General features: G+C 44.7%; 1 protein-coding gene across 1 annotated transcript in view; it reads right to left on the reverse strand.

Moving 5' to 3' along the window:
• PPM1H (protein phosphatase, Mg2+/Mn2+ dependent 1H) overlaps positions 1–21215 on the reverse strand; it is a 235427-nt gene that overhangs the window by 12247 nt on the left and 201965 nt on the right. Inside the window, exons 8-9 of the mRNA XM_069490674.1 lie at positions 17931–18038; positions 748–899 (exon numbers count right to left, since the gene is read on the reverse strand). Of these exons, the coding sequence (XP_069346775.1) occupies positions 748–899; positions 17931–18038 (260 nt within the window). The remainder of the gene's footprint in view (positions 1–747; positions 900–17930; positions 18039–21215) is intronic.

The following is a 21215-nucleotide window of genomic DNA, read 5'->3' on the forward strand; positions in this document are numbered from 1 at the left end:
AAGTTTTTAATTCCCATTTTTATATTTTTCAACCCTAGAGATTCCATTTTATTTTTGAAATTTGCTTAGTCACCATTTTTATGTTTCATATCCTCGCTCATATTTTCAATGCTTTTTTCAAAAAATTTCTGAAGCATGCGGAAATATTTATTTATATTTTTGACTAATAAATCCAATAATGCAGTATTTATAGGTCCAACTCTGCTGTCTCTGTTTTCTGCTGGCTTTTACTCATGGTGACTTGTTTGTGTTCTAATTCAAGCTGCCTTTCTCCAGAGGTGACTTCTGAGAGTCTTGTAGGGTTGTTGAGGATATTTACACTGCCACTATACTATAAAGAAATACTTAATCTTTCTCTCCTTTCCCAATATTTCCCCCCCAAAAAATAATTCTCCAATGGACGAATGTCAATGCTGGGGAGCATATGCCATCACTCTCATTGGTAGGATCAAAAATTGGATTATTCCTACTTTGGAGAATATGAAGTAAGTGTGAGAAAGATATGCTGCTGAAATCCTAACAAATCAAATTCTTTACCATGTGTATTGGGTTCAATTTAAGGAGAATTTTTATTTGGCCAAGAAAGTATCTTTAATAGGAAAGGTTCTTTTGCATTTTGGTTACTGAACTATCCATACCAGCCTCTACTCTAAATCACGAATGGTGAGAACTGCACGATTATTTATTTCAGTCATGTCATGCCAGACTGTTTCAGGAACAACCCTACAGTTACGGAAACGTACAAACCTGTGAGGATCATCTGGGTCACAATTAGGAAGAAACTGAGTGACTGCTTCGGCTACTTCTTCATTTGATAAAACATCCCAGAGTCCATCAGTGGCCAAGATCAGCACATCATCGGCTCCATGCTCATATTTGGAGAGTTCGTAGACTCTTACCTGAAAAGAACAGAAATACTACTGCTTAAGAAATTGGGAGCACATTATTTTCCCCAACAAATTGACTGCTGACTTCCCTTCCCTTTTCCTGCCAAGCCTAGTGGTTTTTAGGTATGCACTGTAAGGTACTTAATTATACAGTGAGCTTTGTGCCCAGGGTCAGCCTCCCTTGCAGACCTGCTATACAGACATATGGGGCCCAATGCACAACTGTGAATGAGCTTACGAGGTGGGCTTAATAACCGACAAGGAAGAAATTAATTGAGAATGAAACGCCTGAGGTAGAGTTGGAATGATGACTTACAAGTGGATATTGTGCTAGCCAGATCATCAGCAAGGGGCTTACTTTCTGGTCTTCCTTAACATATTAATTCAGCAAACATTTATTAAGGGCCTACCCTGTGCCAGATGCTATAAATACAAAGATGAGTAACAGATTTTCCTGCTTCAGAAGAGCTCCCAGTCTGTGGGGGAGATAAAGCCAACTTAGCATCCTTAGTAAGTGCGCTGTATGTATCTGTCTGGGACTACGGAGATGGACTTCATTTAATGCACTCACTTGAAACCCTTCTTGCCTCACCTGCTGAGGCCCAAGGGGCCAACTCCTTTCATATAAGGATGGCGCTCTGACACCACGCCCAGGCTTGAGGCGCCCCAATCTAGGCTAAGTTACAGAGGACACATGCTCAGTCTGATTTCCAAAGTGTGTCATTGTCTTGACAAACTTTAAGTCTTTCCTCATCTCTAGTACTTGAATGACTTGGACATTTCAACATGCACCCAAGCTCTTCATAAAGAATGAACTAACTGTGGCAAAACTAATAAGAATAAAAATCAAGCCTTGTTTGGGACAGGCCACAGCTCTGGGTTCACTCTGCTTTGCTGGGGGTGGGGAGCGTAGGGAGGACCGAAGTTTGGGGTTTCATTGCTATTCCTTCCTAATTTGGCAGAATCGACCCCTGCTCACACCACTTCACGAACTGAGGACAAAGCAGGTCAATTTAACCAGTCTCCTTCAATCCCCTCATTCCTCGGTCCTATCTTCTAAAAGCAAAAGTGAGTGAAAGCTACGGGTCAGGGCAGGGGAGAGAGATGAAAGAGGAGGTAGCATAAGTTGCTGTTCTCGTGTCCCCTCACACGGCCACTGCTATGTCATCTCAGATCCAGAGACAATACAATTCTACGAGGCCTAGAGAGTGTTCAAATCCAGGTTATTGAAAGCTAGGCCTCCTATGTTGTGGAAAGGGTTGCCCAGGCTAGTGACGCCCTACTGTGGGGCTGTGGGCTTACAGCCTACACCTGGCAGCAGCAAACAACAAAATGCCTACCCACGGAGCCCGTGGTAAAGGAGCTCAAATGAAAAGCAGCCGCCAGGTGCCAGGGCTCTGTGGCCTGCGAACTTGATGGTAGCGATCAGCTAATGGCCCAGCACATGGGCCACGTCCAGGGGACGCGCACTCAGGGCTATAATGCCCTGCCTGTTAACATCTCGTTTTCAGAAGGCATGTTCACCTAAGGGTAAGTTTATGTTCTGGAGAAGGCAGTGAGCCTTATGAGTCAAATTAAAGAAAACAGGAAGGGGGAACTTAAGTTTCCAACAGACCAGAAAGTCCCAAATGCCAGAATTCTATCCTCAGGCCGCTAAGTAATGTGGTCCGTACTATATCAGAAGCAACCTAACCCCCTTTGTTTTATTTTCTGTGGTTCCTAGGTATGTTAGAGCCAGCGTTTCTCAAATGTTAATGTGTTTAGAAATCAGCGAGGGATTCTGTTAAACTACAGATTCTAATTCAGTTCTGGGGGGAGGGACGCTTGAGAGTCTGCGGTTCTAACTCTGTCCCAGGTGATGCCACGACGCTGCAGGTCCACGGACCACACTTTGAGTACCAAGGCCATAGAGGACTCCTACTGGGCCAGGTTTGTAAACAAGAAAATCAAAGGCTCAGCGGATTCCCGGATGCCTGTGCAGACTGTTCCCTAGAGCAGGTTATAGAGAAGGCAGAAAACGTCACCCCTGGGCTCCAAACTTCAAATCCTGGCTCGTTCGGTTGTTACTATCAGGATGCAGCAACATTGCTTACGAGAGACTGCTAACTTCTTATTGGGGTGTGTCTGCAATAAATTTCTGTGATAATTTGAGTTTCACAGGATAACAAGCATTAAGTAACAAGAGGTGGGGAGATGTGGATGTCAGGTGGCCCAATCTTACGCTTGGGCCAATCTTAGCTAAACAGGAGATTCAATTTGCTTTCCAGCTCCTTCTGAAAGAGAAGTTGCCATGTCTGTAGATAACATCCATTTGATTTCAGAATCTGCCCTGTGAGCAGGGTGCCAAAACCTCTTCAAAAGTACTTTTCTGCTGACCCAAGGAGTGTGACAGGTTGTTAGAGCTGAAGTTGTCCTGTCCACTACTGAAATGGAAATTTGGACAACAGAATGGGTGGGGATGATACACACAAACATGTTACAAAATGCCACTCTCCAATTCTGCCAATAAATGCAATCCTTCCCTAATGCCACTATTCACATTTCCACACTCAGCTCCCTAATGTCGTTTCATTAGGCAGCCTGAAAATCCCTTTCAATACCATTCTCCGTGTAATTTTTATGTAAATAATAAAAAACTGATCACAACCCTATTCCCTGAGGCACTCCCCAATTAACATCCTTTTAGGTTTTTACGGCTACCCTTTGTTTCCTGCCCTGTAGTCAATTTCCAAAGGTCTTTGCCAACTTTCCACTTACAGCTTGTGTCTTATACACTAACTTGTGATGCAGAACATTTTCTGAAAACGCCTTTGGACAGACTGGACTGCTGTGCAAGTCATCCCCTTGCACACCCACCCTCCCCGCAGCCAGGGCTTCAAAGGATTCCAGCGGGCTCCGGGGTCCTGCCCTTCCCTCCCTGAAGCTGTTGTCAGCCCTTTGCAATCAGACCATACACTCACCTCCCCAGTTCCTCTGTTCAATTCCTTAAATGGCTTCTCAATGTTCCGGGAAGCCTCACATCAAACTAATGGGCTCCGAGGCTTCCCAGAACTCAGACATCTGGAAGGGAGTCTCTGCAGGCTCCGGAGGGGACAGGTGTGCTACAGAAAGGTCTTTGTCCACGGTGGGGCTGGGGAACATGCCTCAGGGCTTCTAGCGGCTCTTTCCTGTGTTCCCATCAGCCAAGAAAGGGGGAGAAAGGCCACATAAATCCTTCGGATTTTTGTAGTTTCTCAAAGCAATATAATCTGAGCAGCTGAGAAATGGGGCCTGGGTGGACCCACCTGCTTCCTGCTGCCTCCATTACACATTTATTGAGCACTTACTACATGCCAACCATTTTGGTACTAGGGATACAGAGAACAAAAATGACAAAGTCACAACTTCTAAACTAGTAGATGGGATAGACACATAAATAAACTACAACGTCAGAAGGTAATAAGTGCTCTGAAGAAAAATCTAGCAGGCTAAGGAGAACAATGGAGAGTCATTTTAGAAGTGGTCATGGTGGCCTCTCTGGGAAGGCACCATCTGCACAAGTGAGGCGATTTCCCATGGGTTCCTACTTGCATCTCCCCTCCCTCCTTCCCTCCCTTCCTTCCTTCTTTCCTTCAGGCACCTGTTACTCAGTGTTCGGCTGGTGGTGAAGAGGGGGTGCTGAAAGGGGTGGGTGCCACCTTCTGCTGCCACAGCAATTGCGAGGGGGACCAAAGAGCAGCCATCTTTCTTTGCCCTGGCCTTCTGCAGGCACAATCCTTTCACACCCACTAATATAGTGTTTATTAATATCTATGTGTACACATCTGGGTTCACTTTTTGTCTCTTCCACAAGATTAGTTATTCTTAAACTTGAATGTGTTTCAGAATCATTTGGAGTGCTACTTAACTAAATTCAGATTCAAGGATCCCACCTTTAAAAGTCTGTTAGTGCAGATCTGAGCTGGGGCCCAGGCATCAGCATCCTTAAACAAGGACACCAGGGAATTCTGATGCAGGTGGGAGGGGGTGGAGTCTTACTTTGAAAACGCGGTAATAGGCAATAATCTCCTCTAGGGGCATGGTCTGTCTTGTTCTATTTGTTTCTGTGCCAGAACAGAGCACAGAGCCTAGCCCTTGGCAAATCACTCAATTCATAACCAAAGAATTTCCCTTATTGGACATTCACCCCGTCCAGCTTACAATGAATACCCAGGGAGTTGGTCAACTTATCATCCCCCCAAAATTCAACTTCTGAGGGCCAGAGATTTCAGTCTGCATTTCTTCTGCGGGCCCAGAAGTGTCTTCTATGGTATATACCACAGTAGATCTTCAGTACACACTTGCTGACACAAAGAATGACTAGGGTAAGAAGGGGGAAAGAAAAAAATTAAACATATAAGATTCCTTCAGAAGACCCCCTAATTTCACGGTGACACAACAGATTTAGCTTATTAACTCAGGTAGTTCCAAATAGTCACCAGAATGCAACATGCTGGTATTTAGCAGAAGCGGTAAACTCTTTCCTTTTCTTCCCCTGTGCTCAGTGGAGCTGCCAACAAACAAAAAACGCTTGGTGTTGAGGACCAGGAAGAAGTCCAGGGGCAAACGAGAGCCGTGGCTAACGTGCCCGGAATGAGCCAAGTGCTGACTGTTCTCACAGGGCCCTCAGCTTCAGAACACTTAGAGATGTCCTTAATGTCATCACTGGGCACTTATTTTACACAGGAGCCTGTGACAAGCGACTCTTTAATACAGAAGCTCCACTTAGCGCCCAGCCGCAGGCTGCTGTTTCAGCGTTTGTCTAATACGTGCTCGCATCTCTGCCCCATTGCTGATGTTTCAGTGGCATGTAAGAGATCTCGTATCACTATGTGCTGACGCTGGCTGCTGCCGCCTCTTTTTTTTTTTTTTAATCTGGCTCCTTGGATTGAATGACACTGGCTTCTTGATACCACTTTTTAAAAGAACCCATGAATTCTTCCATTTGCCAAATCTCTGCTGCTTGTCTAGGATGCCCTCGCAGCTTTTACGTCTTCATCAGTTCAGCAAATTCTCCAAATTTTTTTTTCCCCCTTTTAAGTACTCAATGTAGGACAGTGAGCTCCTGCAGCCAGGCCTGGCTCTGGAAGAGCAGGCACCTGCCCCTGTGATCAGATGCCCTCGCTGCAGGTCTCTCCCCCTAACCAGCTTCATGACTTGAGACAAGCTGCTTATTCTCTTTAGCTCTTCATTTTCTCATCTCTGAAGTCATTTTTTAAAAATTGAAGAAAACAAGAAAAATAAATAACACATGCTCTACTTCTCTCACAAAACTGTTAGGAAGATCAAGTAAGATAAGGGAAGGGAATTGAAAATTCTAATTCTATGTTATTCTTTTATGGCACTGATCTCAGGGCGATAACACCCGAGTGTCAGCTAGTTGGTAGGAGGAGAGGAATCAGAGCAGGCTCAGGAGACCTGGGTTCAATTCCAAAAGTCTCATTTAAAGTAACAGTGATTGGGACTCTCAGTAGTGTTACATGGCAGGAAAAGCCAGAGGTGGTTCCAAAGTAAAAGCTGCCAGTAGGTGGTGGGAAATAAGGAGAGTATGACGTCTTGTGCCCTCCGCCCCATGGGGCCCACCCAGAAGCTTAACCTGTAGAACTTCAAATATGGCACTTGCACCACAAGAAAAGTAAACTCCAGCATTCTTCCTGCAGTCCTAAAAATCAAGGAGATTGTTTCAACATTGGCATTTTGGTAGGCCACCAAGATCACATCCAAATTCTCCGTAGTGATTCCATCTACACTATATGGTGTCATGAAACTAACATTGAATCTGCTGTCAGAAGACGTGGATTTGAGATCCACTTCTGCCCATTAGCAGTTAGGCAAAACCACTTTGTTCATTCACAATTTCAAAGTTTATGGACCACCTGCTGGGAATATTGAATGAAAGAGGAGTACTGATTCCTCATATGGAGGGTGTCAGGGAGGAGGGGTTGGACATAATATGCCTTACTGGTAGAGGGACCCGCAGGGGCCAAAGCCTGGGGATGTGAGAAAGGGCTGGTGTGCTTGGGCAGCTCTGCCTCATTCGGTTTGGCCATAGTACTGGGTTTCCACGGAAAGTGGTGAGGGACGGGGCTTGACTTCTCAAATTTTCAGTGTCTCCCTTTGTGACCTGAGAGGTCAGGACTCTCAAGGCCACTGGGCTGCTTACAGCTCTACTATTTTCTGACTCTCTCATAGTAGAATGAGTTAGGTCTTGATGTGACTGACCTCATGACTTCAGAGCACTCAGCTGCAAATGAATCAAGTGCCAGTGAAGTGTGACAAATATTCTGACTGCTCACACTATGCTAAAGGAGCTGGCTGTTTCGGCTGTGGGTATAATTTTATCCTTGAAATATACCATGGGTATTCTTGAGGGTTTGTTTTTTTCTTTTGGAGTCTAAAATAAACATTTGGAGGCACATTTCTTTTGGAGACAAAATAAACATTTGAATTTAGAAGGTGAATACAATCTAATAGCTCAAAAAGTTTCTAAGCCATCTAAAATATTGGGTCCCATGATGACAGCCTGAAGTTGTACCCGATGTCTGACTGCCACAGCATAAGGCTTCCATCGCCACACGACACCTGGTCTCTTGTAACTCAGCGAGGTAAGCGAAGGGCGGGGATCCCACTTACATGCTGGGACACTCCCAGGATATACACACTCCTTTCTCTGGGTTTCCAAAGGCTTGTTCACCACTAAATCAAAGCCTCCTTGAATGAATTAGCAAATGAATGTGCTTGAATCTATTAATAGCTCAATAATCATTTGAGGAATAAGTCTTTACTAAAATGCCCATTTGCGGAAATCCTAGCCTGTGAGTGTAAGCATGTGGGTGCACTGTAGATAAGTTGAGTTGCCTCAAGGCCATTCAGGAGGCAGGTAAGGCACAAACAGAGTGACCATACATCTTTTTATTTATTTTTTTATGGGGGGTGGGGGAGTGAGATTCAATTTCCTTTTTTTTTTTTTTTGAGACAGAGTCTCACTCTGTCGCTCTGGGTAGAGTGCAGTGGCATCATCAACTCCAACTCCTGGGCTCAACAGATCCTCCTGCCTCAGCCTCTCGAGTAGCTGGGACTACAGGTGCATGCCATGACACTCAGCTAATTTTTCTATTTTTAGTAGAGACGAGGTCTCACTCTTGCTCAGGCTGGTCACGAACTCATGAGCTCAAGCGATCCTCCTGCCTCAGCCTCCCAGAGTGCTAGGATGACAGGCATGAGCCACTGCGCCTGGCCTGTACATCCCTGTTTTGCTGCAACAATTTTAGTTTGTGCCTGTTTTCCCAGAATAATTAGTAATAGTGTCCGCTTTGACTCAAAAATGTCTTGGTCGAGGGGGTTAAGTAATATGGTCACCTGACATAAGTAGTGAAATGACTGTTACTCTCTATTCATTAGCTGCTACTTTTGGTCATTGGGATGGAAATAATAATCACTGTTAGTACTTCACAGTTCTCAAGAGAGCAAGTGAGCAAGCTACCGTGCATGTTGTCTTAGGAGAGGAGACACATTAACCACTGATAAATTGTGGGATACTTGCTGTGTGGCAAAGTCAATCTCACCAATTGCAGTTATCCTAGTAGCAAGAAGCCCACATCTTAGCAGCCCTGTGTTCAATCAAGTGCAGAAAGGTGCATACTATGCATAATCTACCAGCCTGGCACTGAGCCACATGCATTGTAAGAATGAATCACGCAATGCGGGATTGGAGTGTGGATGTAACACCCATTTCAGGATTGAAGTTCCTGAAGCACAGTGAAGAATGGCTTATAACCATGTTTCTCAAAGAGTAGTCTTAGAATTATCTAAAAATACGTAAATTCCTAGGCCTAGCGATTCAGATTTTCAGGAAGTGGATTCCAGGGATTTTCATTTTCTGAACTTCTCAAACTATTCTTATATGTATTAATGCAATATATTAATGTGAAAATATTTCATGTTTAACTGAAACATTCAAATGAAATTATTAATTTTTTTCAGAAGGAGATCAGAGTAACAATCTTCAGTGAGAGGGAATGTTTGACACAAACATACAGGTTGGCTCCCGTTGTGTGCCTATGAATCTTATGAGTTGCCCAGCTAGTGTTTTTGGTGTGTGTCAGAGTAAATCTCAAGTTTTATTCAAGTAGCTGGCTGGCAAATCTCCAGCCATTGGCCAAATGGGAACAACCCATGTATATGACACACAGATGCACACAAGTGATTTTTACAGACAGATCCAAGATTTAGAGATGGAGATGACAGCCAGGTCACGAAATCTCTCCTACGTCAGGTCAGAATGTACCAGAATCAAAGAAAGCAGCTTCTGTATAGTCTTAATGTGATTTTTCTCCCCAACATATTCAGAGTAATGGTGGCAGTGGGAGGGGCAAACAGTCCCCAAGGGTGCTCACCCGGAGCACACACAAGTATGAAGTATTACAGATCTGTGGGACTGGGGAGCAGACTGAGAAAACTGTCAAACATGACTGTTTTAGCCTATCAAAGTATCCTTAGAACTCATCATTTTCCCTTTATGCAGGGGGATCCAGGTTTTATGAGATCTGAAGTTTAAACAATTTTGGGGTCTCTCTTTAAGAAAAAGAATGAAAGAGTAATTATGAATACAAACTTAGATGCTAATGTGAATGTTTATTAAGAATGAGAAATCACAATATATTACTAGAACCTTGGAACCTGAGGTCCCTTTCCTTTGAGAAATGTTTATAAAAATGCTTCCTGATTACAACCTTGCTTCTGCTCCCCATCTAGAACATTCTACATTTTCCAACAACAACCAGAACTCACAGGGGCCGATTTGAGCCAAGGTCCCCAATACTTAAGTTTAATTAGCTTCTTTGTAAATCTGCCTTTACAATGCAAACTAGATTTCCTTTCTTAATTAGCTCATCAACTTATATTACTAACAGCTAACTCATCAACTTATATTACTTTATACTGGAAAGATAGATGATCATTACTTTAACTCTCGAGATTTCACAGCAGGGAGGGCACTTCTACAGGAGGACTGTGATGGAGTCTCCAAGACGACTGCCCTCAATTCCTCCCTCCCTGTTAAAGCACCCTGCTCCTCACACAAGAGGTGGATTCCAATTCCTCTCTCCTCAAATACAGACTGGCCTTAGTGATTGCCTTGACCAACAGAATGTGGCAGGGGTGATGTGCTGAGATTTCTGAGGCTGGGTCTTAAGAAGCCATGCGGATTCTGCCTGGAACTCTCGAACCACTTGCTCTTAGGATATTTTCTTTTAGAATCCAGTTGCCACGCTCAGAGAAGCCCAGACCACATGGAGAGGCCATGTGTTGCTGCCTCAGCTAAACTGTCAGCCAATAGCTGGTGTCGGCTGCCAGCCATGTGGGGGAGCCACCTTGGACTCCCCGCCCAGACTGGTCTTCAGCTGACACCAGCCCCACCCCACATCTGACTGTGGCCATAGGAGGGATCCCAAAGCAGAACCACCCAGCTCAACCTAGTCAATCCACAGACCTATGAAAGGTGATAACAAACTGTCCTGTCAAGTCTCTACATTTGGAGGTGGTTTGTTTTGCAGTCAACAAAGTCACAAAGACCTCGTATAAGACATAACACTTGCAGGCCCTGTCTCCCTACAGGACTAGTAAGATGGGATATGCAACATTGAACCCTCTGGTGGTTTTTCTGTGGTCCCTGTTTGTCCATAAGTGGCCCTTGTTCCCTCTGCTCCTGTCCTCCAGCAGAAAAATACTAGCAAGACCCTCTCTCTGTGGGATTGAGAGGTGACAGCCCACAGCTGTCCAGTGGGTATGGTTAATTTAAGGGCTAGAGGAGAGGAGTAGGAAGTCTGTTTTGCTCTTAAATGCAAACCATGGTTTCCAATCTCACTTTACGATAGTTATAAAGTTATTTTGACCCCAGATTACTGTGTTTATTTTTTTTTATCTTTTCTTTCTTTCTTTCTTTTTTTTCTTTTTTCTTTTGAGACAAGGTATTGCTCTGTCATCCTGGCTAGAGTACAGTGGTGTCATCATAGCTCACTGCAACCTCAAACTCCTGGACTCAAGTGATCCTCCTGCTTCAGCCTCCCAAGTAGCTGGGACTACAGGCGCAGACCACCATGCCTAGCTGGCCTTGAACTCCTGACCTCAATCAATTCTCCCTCCTCAGCCTCCAAAAGTGCTAGGATTACGGGCGTGAGCCACTGCACCCAGCCTACTGTGTCTATTTTTAAAATTGGTTCAGAAAACTCGGGAGGAAAAGGCAGAAACTTAATTTTCTTCTTCAGACCCCAACACACACCACCATTTCTCCTTTATCATAGGCTAGAAAGCAGTTTTGTTTTTTAAACTTTACTCCGCTTTATCCTCTAAATCAAGTCTATCATCACTATGCCGCCTTTTGGTTTTCGTGGTTCCTACCCTAGCACGGCTGCTCTCCTTGCCCCGTCTGCAGCAGCCCCCGCCCCATCCACTGCCGTGACAGGCTGGGATCCTCCCCCTGCTGAGATCTTATCTGCTCTCGGTCCAGTTCCAGGACCTCTGTGGTGATCACCTTTATTATATTAATAGCTAACAGCCCTTCAAACTAATCTTCTAAACTCAGTGACCTCCTAAGGCAAATTTTGTTTCACACCAAACTACTGTTTCCTTCTTTTTCTTGTCCTACTTATTTTCTTCTTCTTTAGATTATATGGTTCTCCCTCCCTTCTCCAAACTCCTCTTGTCTCTTGGGAAGCAAGAATCCCAGGGTTTTTGGCTAATTGTTCTTTGGCTAGTCTCGCCTTCCAGCTGGCCAAAAGTTCTAATTCCTTGAGGGTGTGTTCCTCAGTGTTCTACTCAATAAGCTCTGTTTGGACTCATGATCCCCATGGAAAAAGCCAGTGAAATTTTGTGGTTTTGATGGAGTAGGAAGAGAAGCTAATATTGATGATGCCAGGTTTTGCTAAGTATATGCAAAATATAGTAGCTCATATGTGTCATTTAATTTTTTCTTTGGGTTCCTTAGTACAATTCTATTGTCCTTTTTTTCACTGAAGGGGATGCTGAGATTTAGGAAAATTCATTTTCTCAAAGTCACTCAGTAAGTGTAGAGGCTTGAAGCCGAGATTGACTACCAGTCTGAGTTTTTAACCACGGTATCATACTGCCTCCTAAGGTTTTATTGAGGGGTCTAGGGAATTATTTTAAACAAACTTTTCCTCATCTACCATCCAAAGATAATTGCTATTACCATTTTAGAAAACTCTGAAACTCTCAGCTGTGCATGTACACTTCCCACCTGCCTGTGCTCAGACTCTTTGTATGTACAATCACCCTCCGTTCCACTCGCCCAGCATAGCCACTTCCCGAGTCACGATGCGCCAGTATTGTTCCTTATGAATTGGCCAGACTGCAGAAAGTACAAAATAACAACAAAACGTGCTCTTACCCCAAATGGGATTTTGGCTTGAACACACAAAAAAATCACCAAGAATCAGAAGACTATAAATGTTAAAGCATAAACATACGGTGTTAAATATTATTCACATTTTTATGGGAGAAAACAGGGAGTCCCAAACAAAATAGTCATTCTCTCTGAATATGAAAGTGAATGCTGGCAATCCTTAAGTGTGAAGCCTTCCAGAAGCCGGTGGGGAAGGAAGACTAATATTTACTGACCACCTCTGACCATGTACCACACCTCGTGCCAGGCAATTTCACTGATGTTCTTATTTGCTTTTCCCAACGACTTGTCCATATGGGCATTTTTACCCCAGCTTAAGGAACAGAAAAGGCAGGCTACAGTTGCTTGTGCAGGCCACTGTAATACAGTGGTGCTGGGGATAGAATTCAGACGCTGGAGTCCAGGGTCTTTGTTCTTTTAGAGAAGGCTGTTTCAGGTGAAAGAAAAAAATATCTAGATTTAAAAAAAAAAACTGAGAGTGAGCTGAATGAGTGATCTGGAGTTATTTAAAAAAAAAAAAAAAAGCTGATAGGAATCTTGAAAACCAAGGAGAGGAGAAATGAAGCCGAGAGACATTTGGGTTCCTTGTGGTTCAGTCTGGTGGGGGTGGGAAGAGGGGACTGCTGAGTCGAGGAGGGAGTTGGCTTTGCAAACTGGCCCCAAACAGAAAAAGGCCTTGTGCTTCCAAGAGTCTGAAAATGGGGCTAAAGGCAACAGCACAGTCTTTGAATGGAGGCTGGAAGGAAGGGTGAAATTAAGAAGAAACCTAGCTCTACACAAAGCCTATCACAGGCCAGGAAGGGGCGTGGAGCAGAGAACATCTGGAGGCTCAGGCTGCAGGCCTGCGCCAAGCTGCCCCAGTTATCTGACACGATGTGTGCGCTGGGCTGGGGGAGGGAGAATTGCTAGAAAAGAATTTGTTAGCCTGGGCTCCAGTGCCTTTCAGCTAACAAATCCTTTCCTTCTCCATTTGAACTCTTTCGGGATGGTATAAAAACATTTAATAGTGAGCTTCATGCAGCAAGAGGATGGGGGACCTGGCAGGGAACATCGTCCTTACGTTGGGGGAAGGGCTGCATCCCATCCTGTCATGCAGAGACAACCAGGTGCCGCAGGCCCGGGAAGAGTCAAACTGTCCCCTACGCTCAACCCGTAGCCTCTAGCTAACCGCTCAGTTGGCAGGGCCTCTTGTGGAATTCAGTTCTTGGCCAGAAATCCCTGCCTTAGACTCTGGAAGGTTTGAGGGAGGCTCAGCAAACCTGGCGGCTGCTCTTTGGGTTTGGCAAAGTCGAGAATTTTCCAGCGCCTTGTGTTCAGCGAAATTGAAAATGTGTTTGGCTAGAAACCTTTCTCTAATTTTTAAACCCCTGTGCATTTTTTATGTAAATTCAATCCACATGTTTTTGATTTATTTATATTTAACTCATCAAATCGAATTAGGAGCTACAATGATGAATGGGAACAATGCTGATTTCCAAGAAGATTTTTGAGCCCTTTTTCTTAGAACTAAATCACATTCTATACTTCCTCCACCCACCACCCCCCCAACTGTTAAAACTACCAGACTGGGCTGGATTTGAAATTTAGAACCCAAATGTGAAATAAAGATCCCTGCTTGGCAAAGACAGACCATAGCAGGGGAACGTTCTTAGGAAGTCACAGTTAGAAAGGGAGGGAAGGCTGGGGTGGGGGAGGGGAGTGAAGATGGGAAGGGACTCAGTTGTCCTTCATTTGAGGGTCTAAATAAATCAACCTGACTTTCTAGGCTCCCAAGAGAAGCCCCCTAACCATTTCTATTGCATATGATTTTATCACTGCCATTCAGGGAAAAGGGGTTTCTGCCCCCAAAATTGCAGTTGGGTGTTCTCTGAACCTGTAATCTGTCTTCTGTTCTCCATAGGAGCCAATTCAAGCCGCTCCTCCTCTCCCTTCTGACGCATCCCCCCTCCCCTGCTTCCTGGCTCCGGACGAGGCCTCTCCATCTGGAAGCATTTAAAATGTACAACAATTATAATCTCGTGCAAGAGAACCTTAGGATACACACTACATACTCATTAAGCTAAATTATAGGTGCACAATTTTATTTTGCACAATTCTGTCTGGCCTAGGTTTATGCATACACAAAAGGCCGTTACACTCTTTCCCAATTACCCTTTCTACTACACCATCATTTTCCACAACTCCAGTCTGAGGTCAACAGTATTTTTCTGAGAAACTCTCAGCCAACTGAGGTCCCAAAACAAAGCTGCTGTCTTAGGTTCAAGATGGAGGTTTCCTCTTCAGAGCCCCATGAAATAGTAGTTGGTGGGTCCTAGGACGCTAACCAGAAAAACTTCCCTGAACTCAGCTTCTCTCCTCCACAGACCTTGATCCAATTAGATAGGCCTGGACAAGCACCAGTTTGTTACGTAATAATTGTATAACTTTAAGGGAGTATTTTAATTTCCTGGCTCCCAATTTTCCAATCTGTAAAATGGGTATAATAACTATACTTAGCTCACAGAGTTGTTAGGATTAAATGAGATATTTCATGTAAAAACCTTAGCAATGTTGGATGAAGATAGGAAGATGTCGGTCGAAGAGTACGAAGTTTCAGTTAGGAGGAATAAGTGTTAGAGATCTATTGTACAGCATGATGACTACAGTTAATAATAATGTATTAATATTATATATTCTTAAATTGTTAAGAGTATATTTTAAATGTTCTCACCACAAAAAAAATGTAAGTATGTGAGGTGATGGATATATTAATTAGCTTGAGTTAATCATTCCACAGTGTAAACAAATATCAAAACATTACTTTGTTCCCCATAAAATATATATGCACAATTATTTGTTGATTAAAAATAATCAATAGTTGTCTGGCCCAGACTAAATAGTTAATAAATATTAGTTGTCATTGTTATTATTATAATAACTTTTATACTTTATTCAACCCTATAACTTTGCTAAGAGCATTTAAATTTTTGCAGAGGTTGACAGTTTCCTTCTAAATCTCCCCACCCCCACCAACGCTGAAGCAACCAACCCACTGCCCTACAAACAGTGTCCTCCCAGGTAGGTGACATGAGGTTTCTGATCAACCAACTGGGATTCTGACTCCGTCCTCAGGGAGTCTTCCGTGAAGGCCCAAGGTTTAAACCTACAGTCTCTTCCTGGGATCAACAGTAGCAGAGCAGCTGGAAGATCTAAAACCTAACCGCATGGAGATCATTCTCCTTCAAACCACACTGAGCTGCTCTTCACTTTATGTAAAAAGTATACGTGCGTGTACATGGTGGAGGGAGGTGAGAAGGAGGTTTTCACTCTGCTTTAAGGAGCAAAATGGCTAGTGTTTCCCTGAGACCCCCAGGGATACTTCTGGAAAGTAGAAAGGGGAAGACACCATTTAACATGTCAGATAAATGCCTCTCCCCCAAAGGGAAGAATATAGTCCATGAGTCCAGTTACAAGTCTTACACTTGGTGGAATTCAAAGAAAAGAGAGTCTGAGGTCCAGTATCTTATGCCTTCCTCCGGTGAGAAGCAATTTTAGCAGTAGTTCATGGATCCCAATATTGGCCAGAATAAAGAGACCAGGAATCCGCCAGCTTCTGAGGGGGACTTTTGGATGCCTTATGTAGTAATGGTCCTTGTCCTGCAGAGTTGCAACGAAGGCTCAGAGAGAGGACCCTTGCAAGCTTGTGACAAATGGTAATTTATATGTCTACCAAAACTGACCTCATTTGAAATTTTAGGTGATATCAGGAAATGTATCTTCCATGCCTAATATTTACCAGAGATTTTTCTCTCAGTGGTCTCGTAGACCCTGTGTCTAGATGTATTTTGATGCCAGCCCTAGCTCTCAAGGACTCTAAGGAAACTACCCCTGCTCACAGCCCTGCCAAAGGGGGAGGCCTGGGTGGCTGTTTGTGCCCATAGAGAGTACTGAGGTGGACATACATGCTGAAGGGACAATCCAATCCATAGGCTGGGGAATCACTTGTGGCCTAATATAAAAGGTGATTTAGGCCAATCAGACCCCTTTCTAGAAATCTGGTATTGGGAGAGTGAGAAACCAGGCTGACTGGTAGCAGAGCCATATAGAATGAGGCTGGCCGCACCAATGGCAGAACCCCCCAGTGAAGGCCGACAGACTTCTGCTGATGCCCTCCAGGGCTGCCTTAACCCCAGAAGCACTCTCCCATAAAGTACTTTGGGGTAGGGAACCTGTGGTCTCAAGGCCACATATGGTCCTGTATCCCCCAGTGCGGACCCTAGACTGAATTCAAACTTTACAGAACAAATTCGGTCAAAAGGCCACACTGAAGGATCCAAAGGACCCCGAGGCTGTAGTTTCCCCACCCGGTTCCTGACTCACTCCTTCCTTGTTCCCCTAGACTACAGAAATCAGAAAAGTTAAAGCTTTCACTTTCTCAACCTCCCTCCCAGTTAGCAGGTCACGTGGCACAATGCTGGCCAAGAAGATGCAAGTGAGTATCTGCTGGGACAGAGGCCTCCCTCCCTCCTGTCTTGCATGAAAATGTTAGGCTTGGATCTGCTGCCACCCCCTTGCAACCATGAAGGGAGAGTCAGAGAAACCCAGAGATGCCACAGCCCTAGCACATTTGAGATGCTGAACCAACTCTAGCAGCCACCAGATTCCAGCTTTCTTGCTATGTGAGTAAAATCTACCCCAAATGACTATCAGATTTTTCTGCAGCTTGGAAGCAAAATCTTTCCTAAACATACACCCTGAAAATCAACATAGAACTTGATGTTGTTGTCTGCGTTATAAGAAATATGATTTTTTTAAAACCAAATGTATGACCAACTTGTTTTTAAATTAATTTCTCCAAACATCAGCTGAATGATACAAGCTCTCCAGATAATTAAAATCTAACAAGGGGATAAGGTATACACGAATAACTGTGATTTAAGGCAGATGGTGAAAACGCCACAAGAGGAAGTTGCTCTATGTATATCCTGGGTAGGGAAAGACATTTCTTCTAGCTGGGGGAGGGGGGATCAGGGAAGTCTCCACAGGAAAAGCATCTGGGCCAAACTCTTGAGAAAAATAAGAATTTGGATGTTTGGAGATGGGGAGAAAGGGGTATTCTTGGCAAAAGGAATAGTTTAAGCAAATATGGGCAACTGAAGGTCATGTACAGGAATTGACAAGTTCATTCTGGCTGGTACAGAGGAACAAACAGCAGATTTGAAAGCCAGACCAAATTACAATAAGCCCTGAATGCCAAACGAAGGAGTCTGAGCTTTATTTTCCATGCAGGGGTTGGCCAGGGGTGGGGGGTGCCATTGAAGGTTTCTGAGCAACTAGGAGTCAGAGTAGGTCTTCAGGAAATTCACCTGACAGCAATGTGGATGGATTGGAGGAGGCAGAGAATGCCACCGGGAGGCTCTGCAGCCCTCTGGGCAGGAGGTGATCAGAGTATGAACCAGGATAGTCAAAGTGAGAAGGGGGTGGGAAAATGACAGAATGAGAGACGCTGCAGAAGTACACGTAACACAAGCCGGTACCGTCTGGACGTGGGGTGTGGGTCATGGGAGGAACTGTGTAGAAAATACCTTATTGTACAAAATATAAACAAAAACCTCATGTGGTACCTCTGGAGCTGAAGACAGGAATGGTTTTATGTAGATGTTGGAGTCATGCACCTTCAGGTCATGGTCCCCAAGTCCCCTGGTCACTCCAATAGTTGCCATTACCCGGGCCTAGGAATATAAGCAGAGGGTCGTCAGAAAGACTCACACACACAGAGAAGGCATCCCACCATAGTACAGCAGCCGCCGGCTAGGAATGATGAAAGGACTTTCCAATTCTTCCTGCCCCTCCTTCCATGCCTCTTGCTGCTCAGTTATGTGGGGCGTTATCAAGAAAGTGCTCACTGAAATCACTTCTGTACTTGAGGAGTGGTTTTTCTACCCTTTATCTGAAGCTTGATGGGTTGCTGCTGTTTCTTTTCAGCTTTCTTTTTTGGAGACTGGAGGGAAGGGTGTCCAATAAACCAACTCCAATGCACCTGTGATGTCTATAGCTACTGACATCAGTTCATACCGAATCTAACAGGATCAATCCACCCACCCAGCTGCCTTTCTATTACATACTCACTCTACAAGTATTTGCACCGGTCCTAGGATAGACACTAGCAAAAATGTAAAAAGTCAGAGACAACTCCTGCCCACTCAGAGCTCACCTATTACATTTTATGGCTAGAGAAAAGAAGCCATTAGGCACTCTGCAAACTATCCTGTTAACATCTCCACAAATTCCCACTGAGTGGAAAAGGACAGAATGTCACTGGTGCTGTAGCTCCACAGACACATCAGGGCTGAGGCCTCGTGTTTTCCCTAAACTGTCTTTTGAATGGTTTAGGAAAGCAACATCTGTTATAGTAATGCCTACACAGTCAGCCTAAATATCTCTTGGGATGCTACAGATTTGATTTACCCAAACATTTACTGGGCACCTACTATATACAGACACCATGCAGTGGGTGGCACAAACATCTAAGGCCTTGTCCCCACTATAAAGGAACTTAGTAAAGGAGAGAAGAGGGACATGTATAATTAATAACATATAAATATGGTTAGGTGCTGAAAGACACATAAACTATGGGATATATGAGTTTAGAGGAGGTAAAAACTCTACTGAAAATGCTCTCTAGGGAGGTGGCACTAAACTTAGCACAGAAGGTGGATGACATCGAGACACACAGAAGGATGGTGTGAAAGTCATTCTGGGTGGAAGGAAGCCCAGTGTCCTAACCCTTAGGGTCACCAGTAACACATTCTGTGTAGTGTCTTGGTTCAAAGACCTGAGCTTGAATCCTCACTTGATTACTTGGGTCATGAGAGTAAGTACCTCCGAGGGGCAAGGATGAAGTACTAAGAAACAAGACAGTCTAACACATTGTCTTCATCTTCATCTCAGTCTCTCAAAAGGGCTACGCACCGTGGAGCTGGTCTCAGCTCAGAAGGTGGGCGGAGCGTACATTAAAGTAGAAACAAAACCATGGGACATGTTTTTGAGGTTAAGAGTCAGTGGCGATGAAACGCAGACGCAAGATGCGCAGCCTGGGCCCTCTGGTCAGGCAGGCTGCAGAAACCCTCTGCTCTGCTGGGAGGCAGGACTGGCTCCTTTCTAGCTAAGAAGTGTTCACCTCTAAATGTGAGAACCCCAAGTTCCCCGGGGCCTTCCTCTCTCCCGGCAGTGGCGCCTTCTCTGGCTGAAGAAAGCACATATCTGTGTTTTAGTCCAAAGAAATCTGATGTTTCTGCTAGTGACTGAACTTGTTTACAACGTATACAAGCATTACCCACACAAGTCCTTAAAAACGTCTGTGGAAATAAAATGCAAAGTAATTGCCCCGAAAGTACCCTGAAACTTCTGGGTAGGTGTATGCAGGGAAGAACAAGAAAACCCCTGTAAAGGAGCTAGACGGAACCCCATGAAATCATGGGGTCCCCACACAAGGGTGATATGCTACTTAGGTACAGGGCAAGCCTGCCAATAAAAGCAAAGTGGAGACATGTGGCTTTTAAAATAGGCCACCAGGTACAATGATAGGACTTGCCACCTACTCATCACAGGACTCTCAAGCCTTAATTAACTGAACATGATGTCTTCGTCAATTGAGCTTTTTGCTTAACTGAGAAAATCCTTGGCTCCTTTAAATCTTACTGCTGATAAACTTCTAAGAAACATCAGTCCATTTTCCTGTTGCACTAAGGAAAGTTTACCGAACACAACCGAATAGCTCGTTCAATATTTATGCATTTGTTGAAGATCTGCCAAGTGTCAGGGGCCAGGCGGGACAGGTGCTAGGCACACAAAGCTAACAGGATGTGCTCCTGAGCTTATGGGAACTCCCTGGGTATAGCAGGGTGGCACTGAGAACCGGGGCTGCAGGCACAGGTCGCCGGGCTGAAGGGTACACATTAATGGCACCCACTGTTCTGAAAATCACATCCCTGTCATGATTCTCAACCAAAGATGGTGATTTGGAAGGTGTTAATCTCCATGAATGGGGCACGTTAGTTCAAAAACTGCTCTCCACGTAGATCAGGTATTTGTGCTTTATTTCCCTCCAGGAAATGCCTCCTTCCACTGAATCACTTCTGGGTCACACAGAGCCCCAAACCCAATCCCGTGTGCCTGTGCCAGGCATCCTCCATTCTCTCTCCCTCTCCCTCTCCCTCTCCCACACACACACACTGTGCCCGTGGAAGACATCCTTTGGTTGTCCTGTGAGTCATTTCTTCTTGATAAAAACTAACAAATGCTGAAAAAAAAACCCCAGCTGAAGATTCTTCTCAATGTGACATTTTTCACTTCTAATCAGAATTCTTCACACCAAGCTGAAACATATTAGTGTTCCGAGGAAGGATGCAGTGATTCAGCAAGTGTTTGTTCTTCCTGGGAACCGGCTTCCCAGCTTCCTCGTCCCCACGCCAGGATCCAGCCTCCTCCGGGACTCTGCCTGCAGAGCACTGCGGGATCTACAGCCATCCTCACTCCGACTGGAGCCCTGGGAGCTGACGATGGTCTCTGCCACCCTCGGCCTGGGCTCTGGGTGATGTGATCCTATAATTACAGTGAAGCTTTGGAGTCCCTTCCAAAGCAGACTTGCAAAGTCTGAGCTTTCTATGGTACTGTAAGAGCTCACCAGACGCAGGCAGAAAGCCACGGCTCCACCTCGGGCCACCCCTCACTGGCTGCATGATCTGCCTGAGCTGTTTGGACCTCTCGGTCCCAGCTGCCTCATCTGCCAAATGCATACGATACAGCCAGCTTGACCTGCCTCCTCGCTTGGTGTCAGATATAAAATGAGATGATGTACGTGCAAGTGGTCACTTTTAAACACTGCAAAAAGTTACTCACATGGATTG

Source organism: Eulemur rufifrons, chromosome 16 (assembly GCF_041146395.1).
Source record: "Eulemur rufifrons isolate Redbay chromosome 16, OSU_ERuf_1, whole genome shotgun sequence".
In the NCBI taxonomy this organism is placed as follows: domain Eukaryota; kingdom Metazoa; phylum Chordata; class Mammalia; order Primates; family Lemuridae; genus Eulemur; species Eulemur rufifrons.